The sequence below is a fragment of the Podarcis muralis genome, chromosome 2 (assembly GCF_964188315.1).
Source record: "Podarcis muralis chromosome 2, rPodMur119.hap1.1, whole genome shotgun sequence".
Taxonomy (NCBI): Eukaryota; Metazoa; Chordata; class Lepidosauria; order Squamata; family Lacertidae; genus Podarcis; species Podarcis muralis.
In genome coordinates this window covers 53,187,156-53,207,827 of record NC_135656.1, presented here as the reverse complement: position 1 = coordinate 53,207,827, position 20,672 = coordinate 53,187,156, and the positions used below count along the sequence as shown (strand labels likewise).

The window sequence follows — 20,672 nt, the reverse complement described above, 5'->3', positions numbered from 1 at the left end:
CCAAGCTTCAAGCAAGAGATTTTAAGTCCTGCAATCTAAACGGAGGAGACTTACAGAAGCAATAATTTTCCCATATATGATTATCCTGTTTTTCTTTGTTTTAGGGACTGGTCCTCTAGACTCTGCTCACTTAGTCTTTACTTCCTTTCACTCATGTACTGTATTTCTTGGTCTTAGCTGGGAGTCTTTACTTACTCATTTACATTGTTTTAGGTACCGAAAAAGGAATTTTGAATGCTCATAACTTGTTCCTACCTTCTGTTTCTCTCTTCCACCCTCCTCCCTAGTTTAGCTTCACAGCAGTCTGAGATCCTGTCTGCATGATGCATTTAAAGTGGTATCATATGACTTAAAACAGCCATATCTTCCCCAATGGCATCCTGAGAACCGTAATTTGTTAAGGGTGCTGAGACCTGTTAGGAGACCCCTAGTTCCCTCACAGAGCTACAATTCTCCAGAGTTCCTGGAAAGAGGGGTTGATTTTTAAACAACTCTGAGAATTAAGTATATGGTGCAGGCAGGCAAATCATAGTAACTTTAGGCACAGCCTTTAGGTTAAGATCTATGTGTCTGTGTTATGAGTCAACCAGGATTATCTGCTTTCTCCATACTGCCCCTTCCCTCTCTACAATGGTTTGATATGCTTTTCTCACTGGAAATGGTGGAATTCAACTTAAGTGATCTTTGGTTTTTTAAAAAATGAAATAAGCAGTTACATCAGCCTTCATCTTTATTAATGTCAGATGCCTCAAAGTCCTCAACTCCCCTATTTCCCACGACCCCTTCTGCATATTAACATTTAGATCAGCTGGTTCTGTGCAGAAGCTGGCTAGATGGTGACGTCATTTGGTTGCTTCTGAGGTTTTGTATGATTTTGTTTTAAGTGTGTAATAATGTTTATCTGATTCTCTACACAGAATGTAACTTTCGTTTCTATGGTTATAACTGTGCATCCGATTGTAAAAAATGCTATGGAGGATTCAGGTGTAATTCAGTAAATGGCAAGTGCCCAGAAAGGATGCAGTGTATTGGCCAGTTCAAAGGTGAACTGTGTGAATTAGGTACAGTATTACTTTGAACAGATTTGTGTGGGGTTTTTTTGTCTATATACAGTCATACCTCGGGTTGAATGTGCTTCGGGATGAGTGCGTTCGAGTTGCGCTCCGCGGCAACCCGGAAGTAACGGAGCGCATTACTTCCGGGTTTCGCCGCTTGTGCATGCGCAGACGCTCAAAATACGTCACGCACATGCACAGAAGCGGCGAAAAGCGACCCGCGCGTGCGCAGACGTGCCGTCGCTATTTACGTTTGCTTCTAGATGCGAACGGGGCTCTGGAACGAATCCCGTTCGCATCTAGACGTACCACTGTATAAGCACAAATGAAAATCTAGAATGTTTATTTTGCAAGGGTGGAGCTGTCTTGCTATGGAAAATTTTGGTTGCCTTGGTAGAACCCTTGCAAATAACAGATTAATTTACAGGGGAGGTTAAGGGTATTTCCACTGAATTCAACCAAGTGTAAAACCACAGCAGGATGAAATGCATATGAGACCACTTGCTCAAATAACTAAGTAGTTGGGTTTTTTTTAAAATTCCATCCTTAGATTTTTCCTTGTAACATGATGTTTTGAATATGTTCGCCAGCATGTGCAATCTGCATGAACTTTTTTTACCCACAACACCCTCTACCCTTCTTATTTCCAAAATAGAAGTTTTCTTGTTTGTGCCATTTCTCAAAACTAAAAACAAGCAATCTGTATACAGTATTTGCTAGATGCGCTCATTAGTCTCCATGAAAGAAAACAATGGAAAATACAAAAAGATACTTATTTAAAAGCAGATACAATGTGGCGATGTTGCTACAAAATGCTTATGAGATTTGTTGGTGCTGTTTTTAAGGAAACGTTTTTGAGACAGGCTTAGAGACAAGGCATGATGACTAACACTACATATCTCTGGAGGCAGCTCATTTGGCCCTATAAAACAAAAGGCTAGACACAGTATGAACTTCAGTAGAAAAGCATTAGAAAGTAAATGCAAACAGATGCAAATACAGTTGGTAATGTGAAGCAAAAAACATGTTAAAATAGCATGATTCCGTTCAGTGCAAATTTGATATGTGTAACTGGTAGTGCTTTTGAATGAAGAAAAGGGTGTACAGTTGTGAAACCTCAGAAAATAGTATAATGGCAAACATTGCAACCAACTTTTGCTTCAGAATATCTGCATTATACATGAGCTTTTGCTTCATGATGAAAATATTAATGAAAATAAAATGAATGGTTTGACACACCTCTAGTTTCTGCAAGATTGTGACCTGTCCTAGTAAACTATTCATGTTTAATAAAAATTTAGGCATACTGAGTTGAGTGAGGTTTACTTTCAGGTAAATACATAAAGGACTGTAGTCTAACTGACTGAATATCTGTCAGAATGTGTTCCTGTCACTTGGAGTACTAAAAGCTGCTGCACTGCTGGGTTGGCCATAATGCTTTAGTTTAGCATGTGATATAGCTAAGGCTGTATGGAAAAGAATAAATAATCTTACTGGAGGGCAGTTGAGTCAGCCTGTCTTCTTTCTCTGATGATATTAGAAATAGCTAAAATAGCCGCTAGTGAAACCAAATCTGAAGACCAACGTTTAGACATTTGCAGAACTTGGGTAGTGGTTGTGTTCTAAGAAGAAAACAAACAGAACCATTGTCACAAGGAAGGGGTGCATTTATATCTACAAGTAAGAGGACAAACAAACAATGGAAAAATCCTGGGAAGATGGAACATAACCAAAAATCTCCCCTCACTGGAAGATGGAGTAATTGCACCAGTTATGTGTGAAATACCATGCACTTCCAGCCAATCAAATGCTCCCGTGGAAAGATCACACACTCACCACTTAATAATAAGAATAAGAATAATAACGGAGAGAAGCAGAGCTGTGCCTGAAGCTGCTTTTTTGGAGCAGGCAAGATGCCAGGCTGCCCACTACAGATGACATACCTGTCTTTTGGAGCAAGTTGGAGGAGAAATCCAATCATGGATATTATCCTCAAATATAGAGAAGGTTCAGTTCTCACTTGACATAGGAGATCAGCATTAGTTTCCTTATAATTTTCTTCATTTCAGGCATCAGGAATCCAAAATGTCCACAGAATGCCCCATGGTGGTTTTATGACGGACACTGCTATTATTTTGAAAAGAAAAGGAAACAGCAGTACGCACAGGCAAGCGTGCAGTGTTCATACTACAAGGATGTCAACCTTGTCAAAATTGACAATGAAAAGGAAAAGGTATTGTACTTTAGTGCAAGGATAAATTTGAGACAACAAAAAGACATATAATGGTACCTCGGTTAAGTACTTAATTCGTTCCGGAGGTCCGTTCTTAACCTGAAACTGTTCTTAACCTGAAGTACCACTTTAGCTAATGGGGCCTCCCGCTGCTGCCGTGCCGCTGGAGCACGATTTCTATTCTCATCCTGAAGCAAAGTTCTTAAACTGAGGTAATATTTCTGGGTTAGCGGAGTCTGTAACCTGAAGCGTGTGTAACCTGAAGCATATGTAACCCGAGGTACCACTGTACTGTAAAAGGTTTAAACATTGCTAGTTTCAGTTTAGGCTACCTTTCTTCCTGTTTTCAGGAAAAGCAGCTGGAAATATTTCAAAAAGGCAAAAACCCAATCATACACATCAGATCATTGAAAAGAACAGGCATAAGTACATTTAAAACTGACTAATTTAGGTTTAATGCACTGCAACTTTTTACATTTGATCAGATATGTAATCATTTAGACTGAAGAGGTAATAGGCTGCTGGAGATTCATAAGCCAAATCTGACCCATTGAAGATGGTTTTCTCTCCCTATTGCTCAAGCCAAAAAGGCAAAAGGGTGTGGAAGGCATGTAAGCCTCAGAAATGGGACTGGCTGGCAGGTCGTTTGGGAGACTGGCGAGCAGAGCCTAGACCGTTCTCTGGCCAAGCTAGGTACATGCACTAAGGTACAACAGAGGGAGGGAAAAGGCTAGCTGGATGGCCAAGAACTAAAGAAAACTAATAGTACTCCCTCTCAAGAAAAAAACAAAGTACCGTAGATTTGTACCTTGAAAGTCCTGCTATATCTAGCCCAGTGTATAGGTGCTGTGATGATAAGAAGGTGATGATCTGTGCCACAGTCAGCTCCAGGTCTTGTTTTTGCTGACTGTATAGAGCTCCATCTTTGGCTGCAGAGAATATAATCAATCTGATTTCGATGCTGCCCATCTGGTGATGTCCATGTGTAGAGTCGTCTCTTGTGTTATTGGAAAAGAGTGTTTGTGATGACCAGCTTGAGTAAACTAGCTGGTGCTAAAAAGCAATCTAGGGAATAGTGGGAGGAAAATTGCTTGTATCAATCTATTTACCATCAAGGCCTGAAGTACATGGCTGAAGAGCTGTAACGCCTGTACCAGTGTTTTAAGTATTGTTACAAAGGCTGAGCACTACTCTGCTGACTGCCGAGCAGTAGCAAGATTCCAGGACAGTTCTAGGTGCCCAACCAGAATCTGTGCTCCTTTAAGAATCAAGACGCAGTGGAAGCTGTTGTAGCTTTAAGAAATATGTCTTATTCACATAAAAGGTAAAGGGACCTCTGACCATTAGGTCCAGTCATGACCGACTCTGGGGTTGCGGTGCTCATCTCGCTTTATTGGCTGAGGGAGCCGGCGTACAGCTTCCGGGTCATGTGGCCGGCATGACTAAGCCGCTTCTGGCGAACCAGAGCAGCGCACGGAAACGCCATTTACCTTCCCGCTGGAGCGGTACCTATTTATTTGCACTTTGACGTGCTTTTGAACTGCTAGGTGGGCAGGAGCAGGGACCGAGCAACGGGAGCTCACCCCGTCGTGGGGATTCGAACCACCGACCTTCTGATGGGCAAGTCCTAGGCTCTGTGCTTTAACCCACAGCGCCACCCGCGTCCTTCTTATTCACATACTTACACCTGAATTTAGATGGAAGGAGTCATTGCAAGAGGGGCGTGTTCCCCATAGCAGTGTAGCACTGGAGCCCACCCTTACTTCAGTCACCCTGCCAAGATTATTTCTGGCTTTTGTTCCCCTTCTTCCCAGCACATCCCTACTCCAAGCAACTCCTACCTATCCCAAGAACATTTTCAGAGGCATATTTTTTTCATGTGAGCACCACCTGCTCCCTCCCTATCACCTTGACTACCCTGTCTTTCACAGTCCTGAGACCCTTCCTTTGATGTGCTAATGGTGGCAATCAACATCTTTGTCTTTTAAAGACTTTGCATAAGCCATCCCAAGGATCCTTTGTCTAGCAGGGTTCTGTAGCTTGCATCTGTCATCAACCAACAGTACCTGTTGAATTCCATCCATCCCAATACAGATTCCAGATATTTGTTCAGGTCTTAAATTTGATAAGCTGTTTTTAAAAGAGATTTCTTTTTCTAGAAGTGGCTTAATACTATGATGGAAAGTCAGAGTTGGATTGGTTTGCTACAGGAAGGAAGTGTATGGAAATGGAGTGACGGCCGAGAAGCTGTTGATCCATTACACTACTCCTGGTAAGCATTCAATTTCAGCAGTTGCAGGAAAAGAGCATAGTTCCATAGTTACTTCCATAGTACCTATTGAGCATTGTTTTTAATAACACTTGCTCAGTTATAACTCTCAAATTGTCATCAGAAGAGGATGCTAAAGAAGGCTTTGGTGATGAGAAGCATTTTGGAAGGTAAGGCCTACAGACTGACGGAGAGAGTTATTCTCAGGAAGATATACATTCCCCCCCCCCATTCTTTTGTGACTGCCTTCCTTCAGTTTTGTTTGAATGGAATAATATTGTTACATGTCACCATAATCTCCATGTGCAGTGTGAGATTCCAGGAGCTTACCCAGGATTGCGTTTCCATTGGAAAGACAGTGGAGGCTAGTGTCTTTAAGAAATTTGGTTTATTAACACATTTACCCCTGGAAATCTACAATGGAGGGGGTGCAGAACATTTTACCCTAAGAGTGTCTCTCATCCCACCCCCACCCCCCATAGCTTCAGCAAGCTTAGTTCCAATGCAGCAGTCAGTCACGGCCCCTTGTCTCTTAAGGCAGCCTCTTCCAGGCAGCAGCCAAGTTGGTTCTGCCTGCCCAGCAGTTCTTGGGGTCTGACCTTTGTTCTCTTTCCCAGCACACCTCTCACCCAAAACCCAAGCCTCCTATGAAATTACTCTTTTTCTAGTCACCCCTCCCCATCTCCTGTTAATTGTCCTGCCTCTGTCCACTCCTCAGAACCAGGATGGGTGGTGGAGAGGACAGTTCATTTGTATTGCCAAAATCCTTAATGGCCCTGGTATTGGTTTTTAATGGCTCTGCACCTAGTTACCAGGCACCAACCCAGGGATTCCACATCTGGCACAGTTCAGCAGGTTGCATTTTCCAGTCCTTATCCAAATATTAGCTAGATTCTGACATTTATTAATTTCGTAGGTTTAGGGAAATCTCCCCTCCCAATTTACAGGTCGCCTCCTGTTAACATTTTGCATACCAAAGAAAACCATTGAAAAAGCCTGCAAACACCTCGTTCTGCCCTTGCCTCTATTCCACCCTTTCAGTGACGTCTTTATGGCATTTCCAGGTCACTTCCACATTTGGCATGATTTGTATAGGCTTGATCGTGCACATATTGAACATGCGTAAACTGGGGGCTGCCTGTTTATCAATATAACTGGATTTTTGTTCTGTTCAGTAATATAAAGGCAGTTGGTCCCACTTTCCTGTGACACCACACTACTATGTTTAGTGTTGAGCTATTGTTCCATCCATTCTGTTTTAATTTGGGAACTGGACTCTCAGAGATGTCCCTAATTTCTATGCCATCTGCTTTTTGTTTGCATTCTGCTTTTAGATTTCAGTTTTTTCTACATATTCTAGAAAAGTTTCCGGTTTGCTTTTAATTAGACAACATACAACATTATAAAGGCGCCCTCTGAAGTAAACAAATTGGTTCTGCATTCTCAGGAATACTGCTGTAAAGAGTACAGAAATGTATGGGATATTCAGTTGTTGGGTTTTTAAAAATTTTGTAAGGCAGAGAGTATAAATAAACTGCATTGTTAATTCTACCAGCTTATTTTTTATATTTTTAATCAGGTTATGGGACTTTCCTGCCACAGCAAATGGATGTGTTATGATGGTTAGAGGAGGCAGACTTATGGCATTACCATGCACTGAGCAACATTTCTATGTTTGTGAAAAAGAAATAGGTACTGATTGGAATATTTGATTGTTATACAATATAAATGCTCATCATAGGATCAAGTAACCTTTTGCTCTGTTTTATGATTATGAATCTGAATTTGCCCAGAGTAAGTATGATTAATTGTAGTGACTAAGATTCCTAAATTTGCTTTCTTTCATATAGCAATTCATGCTGTATTTGCTGTCAGTAATCTTGTTACTAAATTATAATCACGTTACTCAATTGTCTCTTCTTTTTTTAAAAAGTTGGTCCTGACATTTTCATTGATTACCCTGGGAAAATAATGCTGGCTGTTCACCCCCTGGCTGTGTACAAAAACTTTGAGGAAGCAAGATTCTATTGTATATTAAGAGAGAACTGTACTGGAATAAGTAGCTGGCCAGACAAACATTTTCTTGTCACAGGAATGGAAATGGTATCAGGTGTGAGGCATCATGTATTTCACTTGAAGACCGGTAAGGATCAGTTCTGTTTTTATAGTTGTTTGGTGCACTGGAATGCTGAGTAAAGATTCAAAATTCTGAGCTATAATAGCTCCAAATAGGAGTTTGAAATGTCCTGGAAATATTGTGAAGGATCAGAACCAGTAGAACTTAAAAATTGACCAAATTTAGGGATTTTTTCCTATAAAGTGATTCCTTGTGGGGGTGGGAGCCAACAAAATTTGTGGATGGGGTTGCACTCCTAAAGGAGCAGGTCTGTAACTTGGTAGTACTCCTAGATACACCTAGATACAAGAGGCCCAAATATCTCTAGCAGTTTCACCTAGTATACCAGCTACGCCCATATTTGGATTGGGATAACTTGACCACTGTAGTCCATGAATTGGTAACTTCAAGTCTGGATTACTGTAATGCACGGTATGTAGTACTGCCCTACTTTGGAACCTCCAGCAGGTGAAGAAAGCGTCAGTTTGACTGCAGATGGGGTCAGAAAGCCAACAGCATGTGGCACCTCTGCTAAAACATCTGAACTGGCTGCCTATATGCTACTGGGCCAGGTTCATATATTATGTCAATAGCCAAAGCCCTGAACAGGTTGAGTCCAGGTTACCATAAGGAGTGTCTGAACCCTAATATCCCAGCCCAAACACTGAGATCATCTGGAGGAGCCATGCTAGTTGTACCCCATGTTACATTGAGATGGCTCAGTATCCTGCTAAATAATAAACTTGAGAGTATGTTTTTTATCTTGAAGCTTGCAGGTTCCAACCCATCCCAATGCATTCCAGGAGCCATTCAAAAAGTGCTAACATGCTTTTGAGGGGTACCCTCATATTATACCATGGGACTTGGCACACAGTTTGAGAACTACTGGTCTAAGAGATATTGAGCTAGGAAGCATAGGAAGCAAACCAAATTGGGGGAGGGGGAAATATGAGAACTTGGTGATACAATACTGACATAAATTGTGTGTGTGTGTGTGTGTGTGTGTGTGAGAGAGAGAGAGAGAGAGAGAGAGAGCGCTAGTGAGAGAGCATGCACAGCATAGGAGACAAAGAGAGAAATGGAGAAAAGTGAATTGACCAGGATAGACAAACTGAAGAAGAGGGAGCATAGTAGAAAATAAAAGACAAATGTAGTAGAATGTAATTGGAAAGGGAGGTTAAATAAAGGCCCAAGAGATATAGTAAGCTGTGGAAACTGGAGCTGGCAGACGTAGCATAGCCTTGCCAACATCTTGATATTTGACAGCATTAACTGTTACGTTGCCTAACATGTTTAATTCTGTATTTTTCCTTCTTGTAAATTTCTATTTATCTTGTTGCTTAGCACTTGGATGATAAAGTAAGTTATTGCACTTTGTATTTCTTCTGTATCAAAGGTGCTAAATATCCATATGCTTATATTACTCTTTTAGGGTTGTGTTGCCCACAGTGTTTCCATGTTGTTGCGGGGGACTACAGTACTTTCCTCACAAATGACCCATATATTTTGTTGCTATTCTGTGGCTTTCTCAGGGCAGTCATACATCCTATTGTATTCTAGGGGTTTATTGGAACTTTTATACAATTTACCTGCTTTGCAACTGTCACAGTAATACTCAGGGTTTTTTATGTTTTCTATTTGATTGCTACTTTAAAACAATGCTGAGCCATCTCCAGTTGCTCTCACTGTAATGATATGATTTTCTGCTTACTGTTCTATGTTCAGCTGAGAATGAGAAAATGCTGCTTAGCTTTTGAGTTTGAAGCACCTGGAAATGTTGGGAACACATCCAGGTTTTAATAATCAGCACAGATAAGAAAGGAGGAGATCCCATGATGTTTTAGAGTAGTCCAACTCATACATTCTCTGCTCAACCCTGTTAGTACATCACTCTGTGATTTTATTTCACACAGGCTGAGACAAAGCATCCAGAATGGGTATAATTCCATAAGCTGAAGTGATGATTCAGAATTTAACACTGCTGTAATTATTTACAGTTTTAGTAGTGCTTATTTACTTCTTCCTGAGACAGAATTTTTCATCTTGAGGGCTGCAGTATCTTCTGAACAGCCTTCTATAGGTCATGGTCTCTTTACAGGTCTCAGTTGGGCTGCTTGGTGTGATGCCCACTCACTGGTTATTGACTCCCTTTACTGTTGACAAGAGGATTGTGCAGTACAGTTGTACCTTGGTTCTTGAACAGAACTCCCGGAACCATTCGAAAACCGTTTTGACTCCTGGAACCACTCAAAAACCAAGGCACAGCTTCTGATTGGCTGCAGGAGCATCCTGCATCCAATCGGAAGCGGCACTGGACATTTGGCTTCCAAAAATTGTTCGACAACCAGAACACTTCTGGGTTTCAATCGTTCAGGAGCCAATTTGTTCAGGAGCCAAGGTGTTTGAGATCCAAGATATGATGGTAATCAGTAGTTTGTCCATGGTATAGCATGTTGCTGTGGTAAAACACTGAATCTTACTGTAAAAAAGTATTAGGGCTGGATTCAGCTGACCAGTCCACTTAGTGAAAGCCCATGCAGTGACTTCCGATAGCATGCTGTGGCTTCTCCATCCTCCCCACCATGGCCCCAAAATTTGCTCATGGGGAGGTCAGGATAATCCCTAGAACAGTACATGGGAGGAGGAGAGGAGAACTCATTCCATCAGGCAAGCAGAAATTCTTGTGCTGACAAAATGATCTCCTTAATACTATGTTGAATTCCTCCCTGTATGTTTGCCTGTGTATTTGTAGCTTGGAATATTTTTCTCATACATAGATGTCTAAGCCTGCTTTGTTACTTTAAAAATATTGAAATTCTCTGCACTCTAGCTTGTTCACCAGGACGTTACGGGTATGGATGTGGGGAAGAATGTCCACCATGCAGAGAGAATGCCCTTTGTAACATGTTGACTGGTTTCTGTGATGAGAAAGCCTTCTGCAGAGACACATCCTCTATAGAGAGGTGTTCAGAAAGTAAGCTTAAAAAACAAACAAAAATAAAGAAATAAATTTAGTTTATATGAAATATTGCTGTCTTTGTTCTGTGGCTGAAGTGGGTCTTCAAAATATCCCTAAATGCTTCTCTGTTTTCAGGATCATTTTAATGGAAATGAAACAGAACACTGCTGTTTCCCCATGTGCCCTGGGGCATATTTTGTCTTGTAAGTTGCTTAGCTCAGTACAGAGCAGATGTTCATGCTCTTAGTAACACCCTTTGAATGATGGAGACTAGGACCATGCCTTAAGAATGGCTGCACTAGCACTGTTTGAGCGCCTGCTCATCCTTTCAGAGGTGATTACACGCAAATGTAATGCCTAGTTTAGCCAGTTGTGTAACAAGAACCATTCTCTGAATATGACTTCTACATTGCAATGAATTGGGAAAAGCCTCCAAGCAGAATAAATATTATGCAGTGTGTTGTTCACAGATCAGATACACATTTCTGCCCCAATGAATCATGATGGTTGTGGAAACTAGTGATTGGCACCCCGTGGATTCTCTTTGGATTGGAATAAGGGGAGCTATTCCCCCCACCCCAATCTGAATTTGAGCTAATCTTTACCAAATCCACAGTACTCTGGAAAATGTAGTTTTTCTGTCTTTTTCTACAGGCCATCCCTATATTTTTTTGTTGATATCATGAGAGTGAATTTCTTGAGACTGGAAAGTTTCTGTTTGCACAGGGTAAATGTTTTGCATATTTGTTTTGGCATGAGTATGAAGTGGCTTTTTGTGCATTTGTTTTTAAAGGCACAGTCAGCCAGAGATGTCCAGATATGGGTAAATGGCGCTACTGGAACAGATACTGTTACTATTTCTCTGTCCATATTGATGCTGAAAAACGCTGGGAAGAAGCCAATTCTTCGTGCAGTCGTTTTAGGGCTGCTGAACTTCTATGGATTGAAGACCAAGATGATCTGGTATGGCTATTTTACCATTAGTGACTCTTGTCTTAATTGGCCTGTACTTCCAGAACTTTAGCACCTATGTAGAAGTATGACAACTCAGAAGAATGCTGTACTTTTTTATTAATATTGCAGGCACTGTACAGTAAAAAAATGTTTCTACACTTTTATGTTGTTCTTTCCAAGCTGATGCAAGTTCCTTTAGTGATGCTGTTGCAAAGAATTGCTGTAAGAATCCCCAGAATCTCAATTATCATTTTTAAAATGGTAAGACCTGAGAAGGCTGGTTCATACCTGTCCACATGGTGAATTAGTACATGCTCCTCTACGTGTCACACATAGAAGGCAATATTCATCTGGATTCTCTGCCTGAAAGCTTGTTGTACGCATTCAGTTCTACCCTCACCCCCACCTTTTTAGAGGGAAACATTTCATGTGTGGACATAGATGCAGAATGCCCAGATCACATGTTACCTCAGCCTGATGAACAAACCTACAAGTTACTGGCCTGCAAAACTTCATACTACCTTACTTCTGCAAGCTGTTTTACTGGCCCTTGCTATTGCCAGTACATACCATAGCCAGGTACAGACACTCTGTCATGTAACTTCTTCTTCTGCTCTGCAACACATTGTTTAGCTTTGCTTGCTCCTTCCCAGCCATTCATGGTGCTTTGCTGGTCCAAAGAATTTTGTTCCCACGGTTGAATTGCTAGCAGAGGGTTTTAATCCATAGCACTATTGCTCAGGGACTGCACAGCTGAAGGGCAGCACATTCTGGTTTCTGCTGTTGGCCAGGGGACCAAAGGCCACTAGGAGGCTGCTCCCCCTGCCTCTCAGAAAGATAATTGGGACAAGGGTAAGACCAATCAACCCCATCCATTGGCCAGAGAAGGAGCAGCTGAAGGGAGCTTATTTCCTCCCATCCTTTCTGGAAAGAACAGTGCTCCAGTTGCTAGTTTCCCTGGGATTGTAGGAGCAAGGAGATAGGCTACGCCCATCAGACAAAGGAACAGGGGCTACCACATGCATTTCAAACAATAACACCAGCAAGAATAGATCAACTTGGCCCTACTGGATACAAGTGCCCACTTCTATATTACTATTTTATTCATGCCTTAAAGTACCTTTCCATTCCACTGTGTGTCTTTGTAAGCCTAATATGGCTGGGGATGAGCAGTGGCATGCAGAACACCAAGGTATACATATCTGAATGATTAGTTGAATGAGCATCTGATTTATGTTTGTCCTTCCTGGCTCAGTAAGTGATACATATGTTAATATCTAATTTTGCACAAAGATCCTCCTTATGTCTTAACCCTGCTGTTCAACCAAAAAGGCTTCCAAGGTGGCTTAGATAAGTTCAACAATAGACAGCACAGTCCCTCCCTGCAGGCTTCCTGTCTCAAAGACGCAGCATGAGATGAGGGACTAGGAAAAGCAAAATCTGTCACTTAGTCTTAAACTTACAAAGTTATTTTAATGACCTGTTTGAGGGCGAGGAGGAGCCAACTGAAGCTGGTCCCTCTGCACAATCCACAGAGGGTGTTGTTCTTCCCATCTCTCCCTCTATCCCAGCCAGATGAAATGGCTGCCCATCAATGACAACTGAGAGAGCTGGAACTACTCTTCCATCAGTTGTCCTCTTTTAGGTGCTGGTAGGACACAAAGGACAACCTCTGTAAAAAAATCTTAACATTTGGGGAGATTCAGGTGGGGAAAAGTGGTCCTTGAGATATCTTTGACCCAAGCTATGAAGAGGTTTTAAAGAGCTTGTATATCACAGTTGAATAGGTAGTCCTCATAATAAATACAATATGTACTGGAGATCCAGATCTCAACTCTGCTCACTGTTTATCCTAGTACTAAAATCATATAATTTCTAACTGCTTTAATGATACCTGCGCAAGATAACCCAACACCAGTTTAATATCAGAAGCAACATTTGCAGCTGGAATGGGAACAAAGTGATCATCTTTTCATTAATTGTGAAAACACTTGCACTGCTTTTAAAAATCAGTACTGCCTAGCTATTTCTGTTTTTATTCCTCATCCTGATTTCAATTGTAGGAGTGGATACAAAAGTTTGTTAGAGAAAAAATATGGCTAGGACTGCAAGATATAAACTCTGATGAAGTCTGGGCTTGGTCACATGAGGACAATGCAGAAACTACATTGCAATGGTATGTATAATGAGCGGGCCCAATCCATAACTGTTGGCAGTTTAAGCAGATCTCAGCTGTGTATTGCATGTTTGCAAACAGCTATGAAAAGACTCATCAAGGATAATAAACACAGTATCTGGAACTTCTGTATGCAGGTCTCATTTGGTATCAAGTAGTGGTCCTTATTATTACAAAATACTGAGAACAGGTCAGGGAAGGACTGAGAGAGCGTAGAGGTAGAGTCTGGAGAAAGTTATGGAAGTATGAGTAAGTAACACATGACAAAATTACTTTTTCTAAGCACAGGGTAGTGAATAAATATTTAGGGTTAAGCTGTATTCTACAGCTGGCCAACCCTTTTCCACTCAAATTTAAATTGTTGTTTTGCTATTGGCTCAAACCTAAAGGCTGGGCCAGACATGTTGCTTTCCTACCATATCACAATATGTTGCACTTAGTAGGAAAGTTGAGGCATGGCTGCTTGATTTTCTCACCTATCGTATAATGTCACTGGCTTTGGTGGTGTTAATGCACTTGTATGATCTGAGTATTAGAAAATATCAGGACTTTGAGAACTGTTAGTCAGCTCTTCTTATTTCTTTGTATGGTACCCAAAGACATAGGCATTAGTGGCCTTGCTTAAATGCTTGCCTGGCTGGAATCATAGGAATATAGACGAGACCACTGGTACTAAAATATCTGAAAAGGCCATCTGTGCAAGTGTTCATTTCTTACTAGAAGGTACTGCCAATCAATTCCTTAAGTTACTCTTCCTCTAAAAAGTTATATCAGATACAAAGATCTTATAACAAGTATGCTTGGAATGGAAAAAAGCTAGTGATGGGCTGAAGGGCCATTGAGAGTTTGAGTGCTTTCAGGAGTAGGAATTTCACTAAAATGTCTAAGCTGCTTAACTTTACCCTCCCTTGCTTCTTTAACAACAACAAAAGCCCTTTGTTCTTTCATAGCAAGATCATATTTCCTGGCAGTTGGGCCAGAATGCACCATGTGATGATGGAGTGTAACTGCCAGGAGCATTCTTAAAACAGAAGTAATAGTGTTTTGTAAGTGTGCATCCCACCTGCTGTTGTCAGCCAGCACAATCTGCACTTTTAAAGCACCCTGCTTACCCAATTTCAGCAAGGAGTAGGCAATTCCCTCCCCAGACAGGTTAAGAAAGTGCACTGAATGATCCATCAGCCTGCACTATCTTCTCAGTGCACGCTCCCAGCTTGGCTCAGAAGGGGTATCCTCTCTCCATTCGAGTTGGGAGAAAGAATAGTTGGTGGTCACCAGTGATCAGCAATGATCATGTAGAAATTACATGGGCATGTACAGATGAAGTTACTTAATTAATTCTTTTATTATATTTTGACAGGCTGGATTTCCCAAAGGGGTACAAATGGCACAGATGTGCTGATATGTCAAACAAAGGTGTTATCAGTAAAGTTTACTGTACTGAAAAGAGAGAATGGGTGTGCAAGAGACCAGCTGGACGAGGTTCGGAGTCTGCTGATCTTTATTGTTACGTAGAAGTTGCTCATGTATAATTTGGGGAAGACGACAACTGAATGAGAGTTAGCATTGTTGACTTTTTGAAGATCAGCTGTCCCAACAGAGGGATTAAATGCTACTTGTTTGGAACAGAAAGAAGCTCTGAATTACAATATACCAGTTGCAACACAGTACAGTGGTACCTCGGTTTAAGAACAGTCCGGTTTAAGAATGATTTGGTTTACAAACTCCGCAAAACCGGAAATAGTGTCTTGGTCTACAACGGAATCCGAACGGTGGAAGGTGGTGGGAGGCCTCATTAGGGGAAACGCGCCTCAGTTTAGGAACTGTTTTGGTTTAAGAACGGACTTCTGGAACGGATTAAATTCATAAACTGAAGTACCACTGTAGTTTGTAGTACTCTGTTTTGGGACACTAAATAATCTTTAGGTACACTTTGCTGTGTATCCATGATCAACAGACCATAAGGTTTTAGATCATATGTTTCAATCTGTAGGCTTTTAATGCAAACTTTCTGTATTTATTTGGGAAGTTTTAGGCCATTGGCCTTTCAATTTACTTGTGATCTGCTGTGGTGAATATTTGCATTTTGACAAAATTCTGATAGCTTCAGCATCTAAACGAGGTAGCAACCTAGATGAACTCTGAGAATTGCATAGAGTTTGCAGAAGGAATTAGAAGACTCAGCAGCAGCTTTTAAAACTCACCAGCTGTTATAATGAAGATCCTCTGTAGTACATTTTATAAAAATGTACACTTCTTACCCCCTCAAGCATAACTCAGTTAAATGAATGATTTGCAGAAGTGCCAAAAAAAAAAGCTTAAAAAAGAAAGTCCTGCTTGTAGATGGCCACTGTGAGAATAGGATGCTGAACTAGATGGTGCTTTAGTTTGATCCTTCAGGAATCAGTCACATACTAAGCAATATTTCAGAGAAGAAAGAATCACATCACCAGGGAACCCTAAGATATGCAGAAGGTCAAAAAACAAACAAATCCTCTTTAACCCTCCTCATGAGGCAAGTTCCCAAAAACATCGCAATGAGCATGCCCAGTTGTCACAGAGAGGAATGTAATGGAGCTGTTGGAAATCTGAACAGAATCATTTTGTTAAGAGACCCATGTGTTTTTTCTGTTTTTTTTTATATCTTACATTGGCATTAAAGAAATCCCCAGAAAGTTCTAGATCTCTTGCTACCTTTGTCAGCACTGAATGACTGATTGCCTTGAAGAATTGCTTTGCATTATTTCTGTGGGATTTACTGTCTTGATTTAAAGGATGCTAGTAGCAATTGCTTAATAGTAGTTGATCTTATGGCAACAAAGCCATAACTTGTCAAATGCTGTTATGGGTCTAATGGTGGTACCCGATGTTCAGTATCTTCATTTTTCTGTTGAATTTATACATGCATTGTGGCTCATGTATTGTGAGTTGGTGGGCAACGGTTTAGAATTAAAAAAAATCATGGGGGTTTTGCTTTTTACAATCTGTGAGCAGTGCAGCTGAATTCCCTCATATGTTCAAGCATATTGATTGCAGACAAGTGAGCAATAATAGGGATGATTAAAATATCAGAGTTATGACATTGTTTATTTTGTCTACAAATGTTAACATTTTAAAGAAATATACAGTACTCAGTATAGATTTTTCAAGGTGCTAACTGACCTTGCCTGGCTTTGTTGCGAGTCATCCGTATCATAAACTAGCTTTATACGTCTCCATCACTGTTAATTAAGCTGTAGAACTTGCTTATAGAGGTCAATCTTCTTAAAGAGGCCTCTTGTGTAAGCATCACGTAAATGATATTAATATTTGGTTGTTCATAGATATTTAACAGATGGACCTCAGTATAACCTTTTTCTGTCTTCCCTACAGACCTTGATGTATACACAGGCTTTTGGGATTCACTAGTGATCTCAGAGAAACCAGCTTTGTCAACCAATTATACTTACAATTATTCAAGGGATGAATGTATTAGATTGAAGTCAAGATGTCTTGGCTATGGATTGTGGAAAAATGGATATTTCTTGTTCAATGGTTTAAGATTAGTTGGTGGCGGATTTGGTCCAAGTGTAACATTTTTAAAAACAGGTAGTCATAATTGTCTTGAGTACCTTCTTAAATGTTTAGAATTATTGAATACTGAATCGTATCAAGATTCCCTCTCACGAAAATACAAAGTTCTGTGATATTTTTGTATTCTAAATACAGTGGTACCTCGGTTTACGAACTTAATCCATTTCTGAAGTCTGTTCTTAAACCAAATCCATTCTTAAACCAAGGTGCGCTTTCCCTAATGAGGTCTCCTGCCACCGATGCCCTTCCACCGTTCAGCTTCCGTTCACAAACCGGAACACTACTTCCAGTTTTGTGGAGTTCGTAAACTGAATAGTTCATAAACAGGACTGTTTGTAAACCGAGGTACCACTGTAGATCCTTTGAAATCTCATTCATGCTTTTCCTTGCTGAAGAGTCTGGCACCTTGGAATGGCCAGTTTCTTTCACCTACAGATGTAGAAGTACAACAAAGAATATGGTTTTGTTTTGGTTTTTCCTTCAGGTGTGATAGTTGCTTGTTCCTGCTTTTACTCGTCCAGTATACCCCCTCAACTGAACACTGATTTCTTCTTTCTTTTTGCCTCTTCCAAACACTTTAAAGCATATCACAAACAGTGCTTTTTTCTGGGGGGACACATACCCCTAAACATTTTGTGAATCTAAGTTTGGCCTCATTGAGGGGCAGTATTTTAATATAAGTAGGAAAATGAGAGTGTCCCTAAACATTTTTTTTAAAGAAAAAAAGCACTACTCACAAACATTCGTTTAACATCCTTATTTATTGCGGACATCATGAGATCACTGGGTTGAGATCCATTCCTGGTGATGCAGGCAGAAGAGAAAAGCTCTTTGGAAAGTGAGCAGCTCCTACTTCGTTTTCTGTTCCTGCCTGTGCAAAGCATTAATCTTCATTTTATATTCTTTCTATTCTTTTCACGGTCAGGGTTTTCCCTCTTTACCTCCTCCGTTTGTACCTTAGTTTTTTCAACTTGGCTGATTTCTCCCCACTCTTCAGCCCATTCTCTTCTCACACCTTACTCAGATTGCTTCCCTCAGAAATAAAAATCTTCCTCTTCGTATCCTTACATTTTACCAGGTTTGCAGCAAAATAGCTGCCTTTTCCACTAATGCTCCACTGTCAGAGATTTGCAGGGTAGCTTCATGGTCCTTGCATAGCACATTTGGCAGACATTATAAAATGGACTTATTTGCCTCAATGGATATCACCTTTGGCCTCAAGGTCCTTCAACAGGCTTTAAAGCTTTAATCCAGGCATAGGCAAACTCCGGCCCTCCAGATGTTTGGGACTACAATTCCCATCATCCCTAGCTAACAGGACCAGTGGTCAGGGATGATGGGAATTGTAGTCCCAAACATCTGGAGGGCCGGAGTTTGCCTATGCCTGCTCTAATCTGTTGCTGTTGAGACCTACCCTAATGGGGAAAGCTGTGATATGTCCCAACCCAGTGACCGCTTGATGCCCACTATAAATAATACAATTGGTACTTACCCAAAGAGAGTTTTGTCCCTGTGGCCTCTTCCTAATAGGGACTGGAACTGATTCTTTTCTCTATGCTTTTTCTTTTCTGTTATGGTTGTAACTTCGCCGTTCTGTCACTATATAGGTTAGCAGTAGTTAAGCAGCAGTACTAATGGTTATGTTGGAAATGGGCTCTTTAGTTCTTGTTGTTTCTTATCCTTGGTGATACTCCAATAACTTTTCAAATTTAGTGGCTCTGCAAAACTAAATGGCAGCCACTCACTTCCCAAAGAGCGTTTTGCTCTTGCCTTCATCAACAAGAATGGAGCTGTAACCCAACCCTGTGACTACATGATGCCCTAACAAATCTACCTATTGTACCTTCTCCCTCACTCTGCATATGTGTGTTAAAGTTTGTAAAAAATATTTTTAAGTTGATTTGCAGAGAATGTAGAAATGGGAATATATTAGCATAAGCCACTAGCCAATCAGTGGTATGCACAGCTGCTTCTGCTTGAAATTAACAGAACTGGCTTTTTGGCAGTATCAAGCTAGGAAAAACACTGACAAAAACTGGGTGAGTGTGGTTATAGTAGCTTAACCAGTTTTTGCCTACCCGTATCCCACCTGCTGCATGTCTTTCAGCATGAGTGTTTAATTGTTGGGGATAGCTAAGCTTATGACTCAGGAATTCCCAACTGAGGTGGAATCTAGGTAAAGGTAAAGGTACCCCTGCCCGTACGGGCCAGTCTTGACAGACTCTGGGGTTGTGCGCCCATCTCACTCAAGAGGCCGGGGGCCAGCGCTGTCCGCAGACACTTCCGGGTCACGTGGCCAGCGTGACAAAGCTGCATCTGGCGAGCCAGCGTAGCACACGGAACGCCGTTTACCTTCCCGCTGGTAAGCGGTCCCTATTTATCTACTTGCACCCGAGAGTGCTTTCGAACTGCTAGGTTGGCAGGCGCTGGGACCGAACAGCGGGAGCGCACCCTGCCGCGGGGATTCGAACCGCCGACCTTTCGATCGGCAAGCCCTAGGCGCTGAGGCTTTTACCCACAGCGCCACCCGCGTCCCGAGGTGGAATCTACACACATATAAAAAACATTCTGAAAATGCTTTTTTAAAAAAGTTTTTAAAAATACAATGAATTTTCCATAAGGCTCACCATTGCCATCTAGTGTCATATTGTATATTGCCTATAAAACACACTTAAAACATTTTATTTTCAGCTGTATAGCTGAGTCCCAACTAGGCTCTAACCTTAGCCAATCTTTTCTTCCAACTTCAGGTATGGAAATAATAACACTGACCTACCTAGCAGGGCTGTTGTAAAGGTTGCAACAAGATAATGTATGTGAAAAACATTGAACATTCTATACTGCTATATTACTTTTATTTTATTTTATTTTAAGCATGTGACTATGGATACTATGGGCCAGAGTGTGAATCTGAATGCCGGCCCTGTCATTGGGACAAACCATGCCACCCTGTTACGGGAACATGTGAAGGTCCCATTGTTTGTGTTGCACCTCAGCGTGTAGGTACATGCCCTTTTGGTAAGTGAGCTTTCTTTCTTTCTTTCTTTCTTTCTTTCTTTCTTTCTTTCTTTCTTTCTTTAAAAAAACCCTATTTATTCATTTAAGAGTTTTGAAAACAAAGCTTTGCCAAATGTAGTTTATAATTGAAGACATAAAAGCATACAAAAGCAGCATCTGAAAAATAATGTAATTAAAACAACAGGATAAAACAATAGACCCTGATGGATGGATGGATGGAGGGAGGGAAAGGGAGAATGTGCCCCTGAGGATGGACCCTGATTTGCAAACCATCACTTGTACAGAGTAACCTTATCACTGACAGTTATTGGAAGTTAAT

At 41.0% G+C, this 20,672-nt stretch overlaps 1 protein-coding gene across 1 annotated transcript in view; it reads left to right on the top strand.

Moving 5' to 3' along the window:
• The window catches only part of LOC114591207 (uncharacterized), a 77,183-nt gene that overhangs the window by 20,064 nt on the left and 36,447 nt on the right, over positions 1-20,672 (top strand). The window contains exons 11-21 of the mRNA XM_028717887.2: positions 918-1,061; positions 3,125-3,288; positions 5,448-5,560; positions 7,137-7,249; positions 7,491-7,700; positions 10,504-10,647; positions 11,426-11,595; positions 13,650-13,762; positions 15,123-15,244; positions 17,135-17,350; positions 20,210-20,353. Of these exons, the coding sequence (XP_028573720.2) occupies positions 918-1,061; positions 3,125-3,288; positions 5,448-5,560; positions 7,137-7,249; positions 7,491-7,700; positions 10,504-10,647; positions 11,426-11,595; positions 13,650-13,762; positions 15,123-15,244; positions 17,135-17,350; positions 20,210-20,353 (1,653 nt within the window). The remainder of the gene's footprint in view (positions 1-917; positions 1,062-3,124; positions 3,289-5,447; positions 5,561-7,136; positions 7,250-7,490; positions 7,701-10,503; positions 10,648-11,425; positions 11,596-13,649; positions 13,763-15,122; positions 15,245-17,134; positions 17,351-20,209; positions 20,354-20,672) is intronic.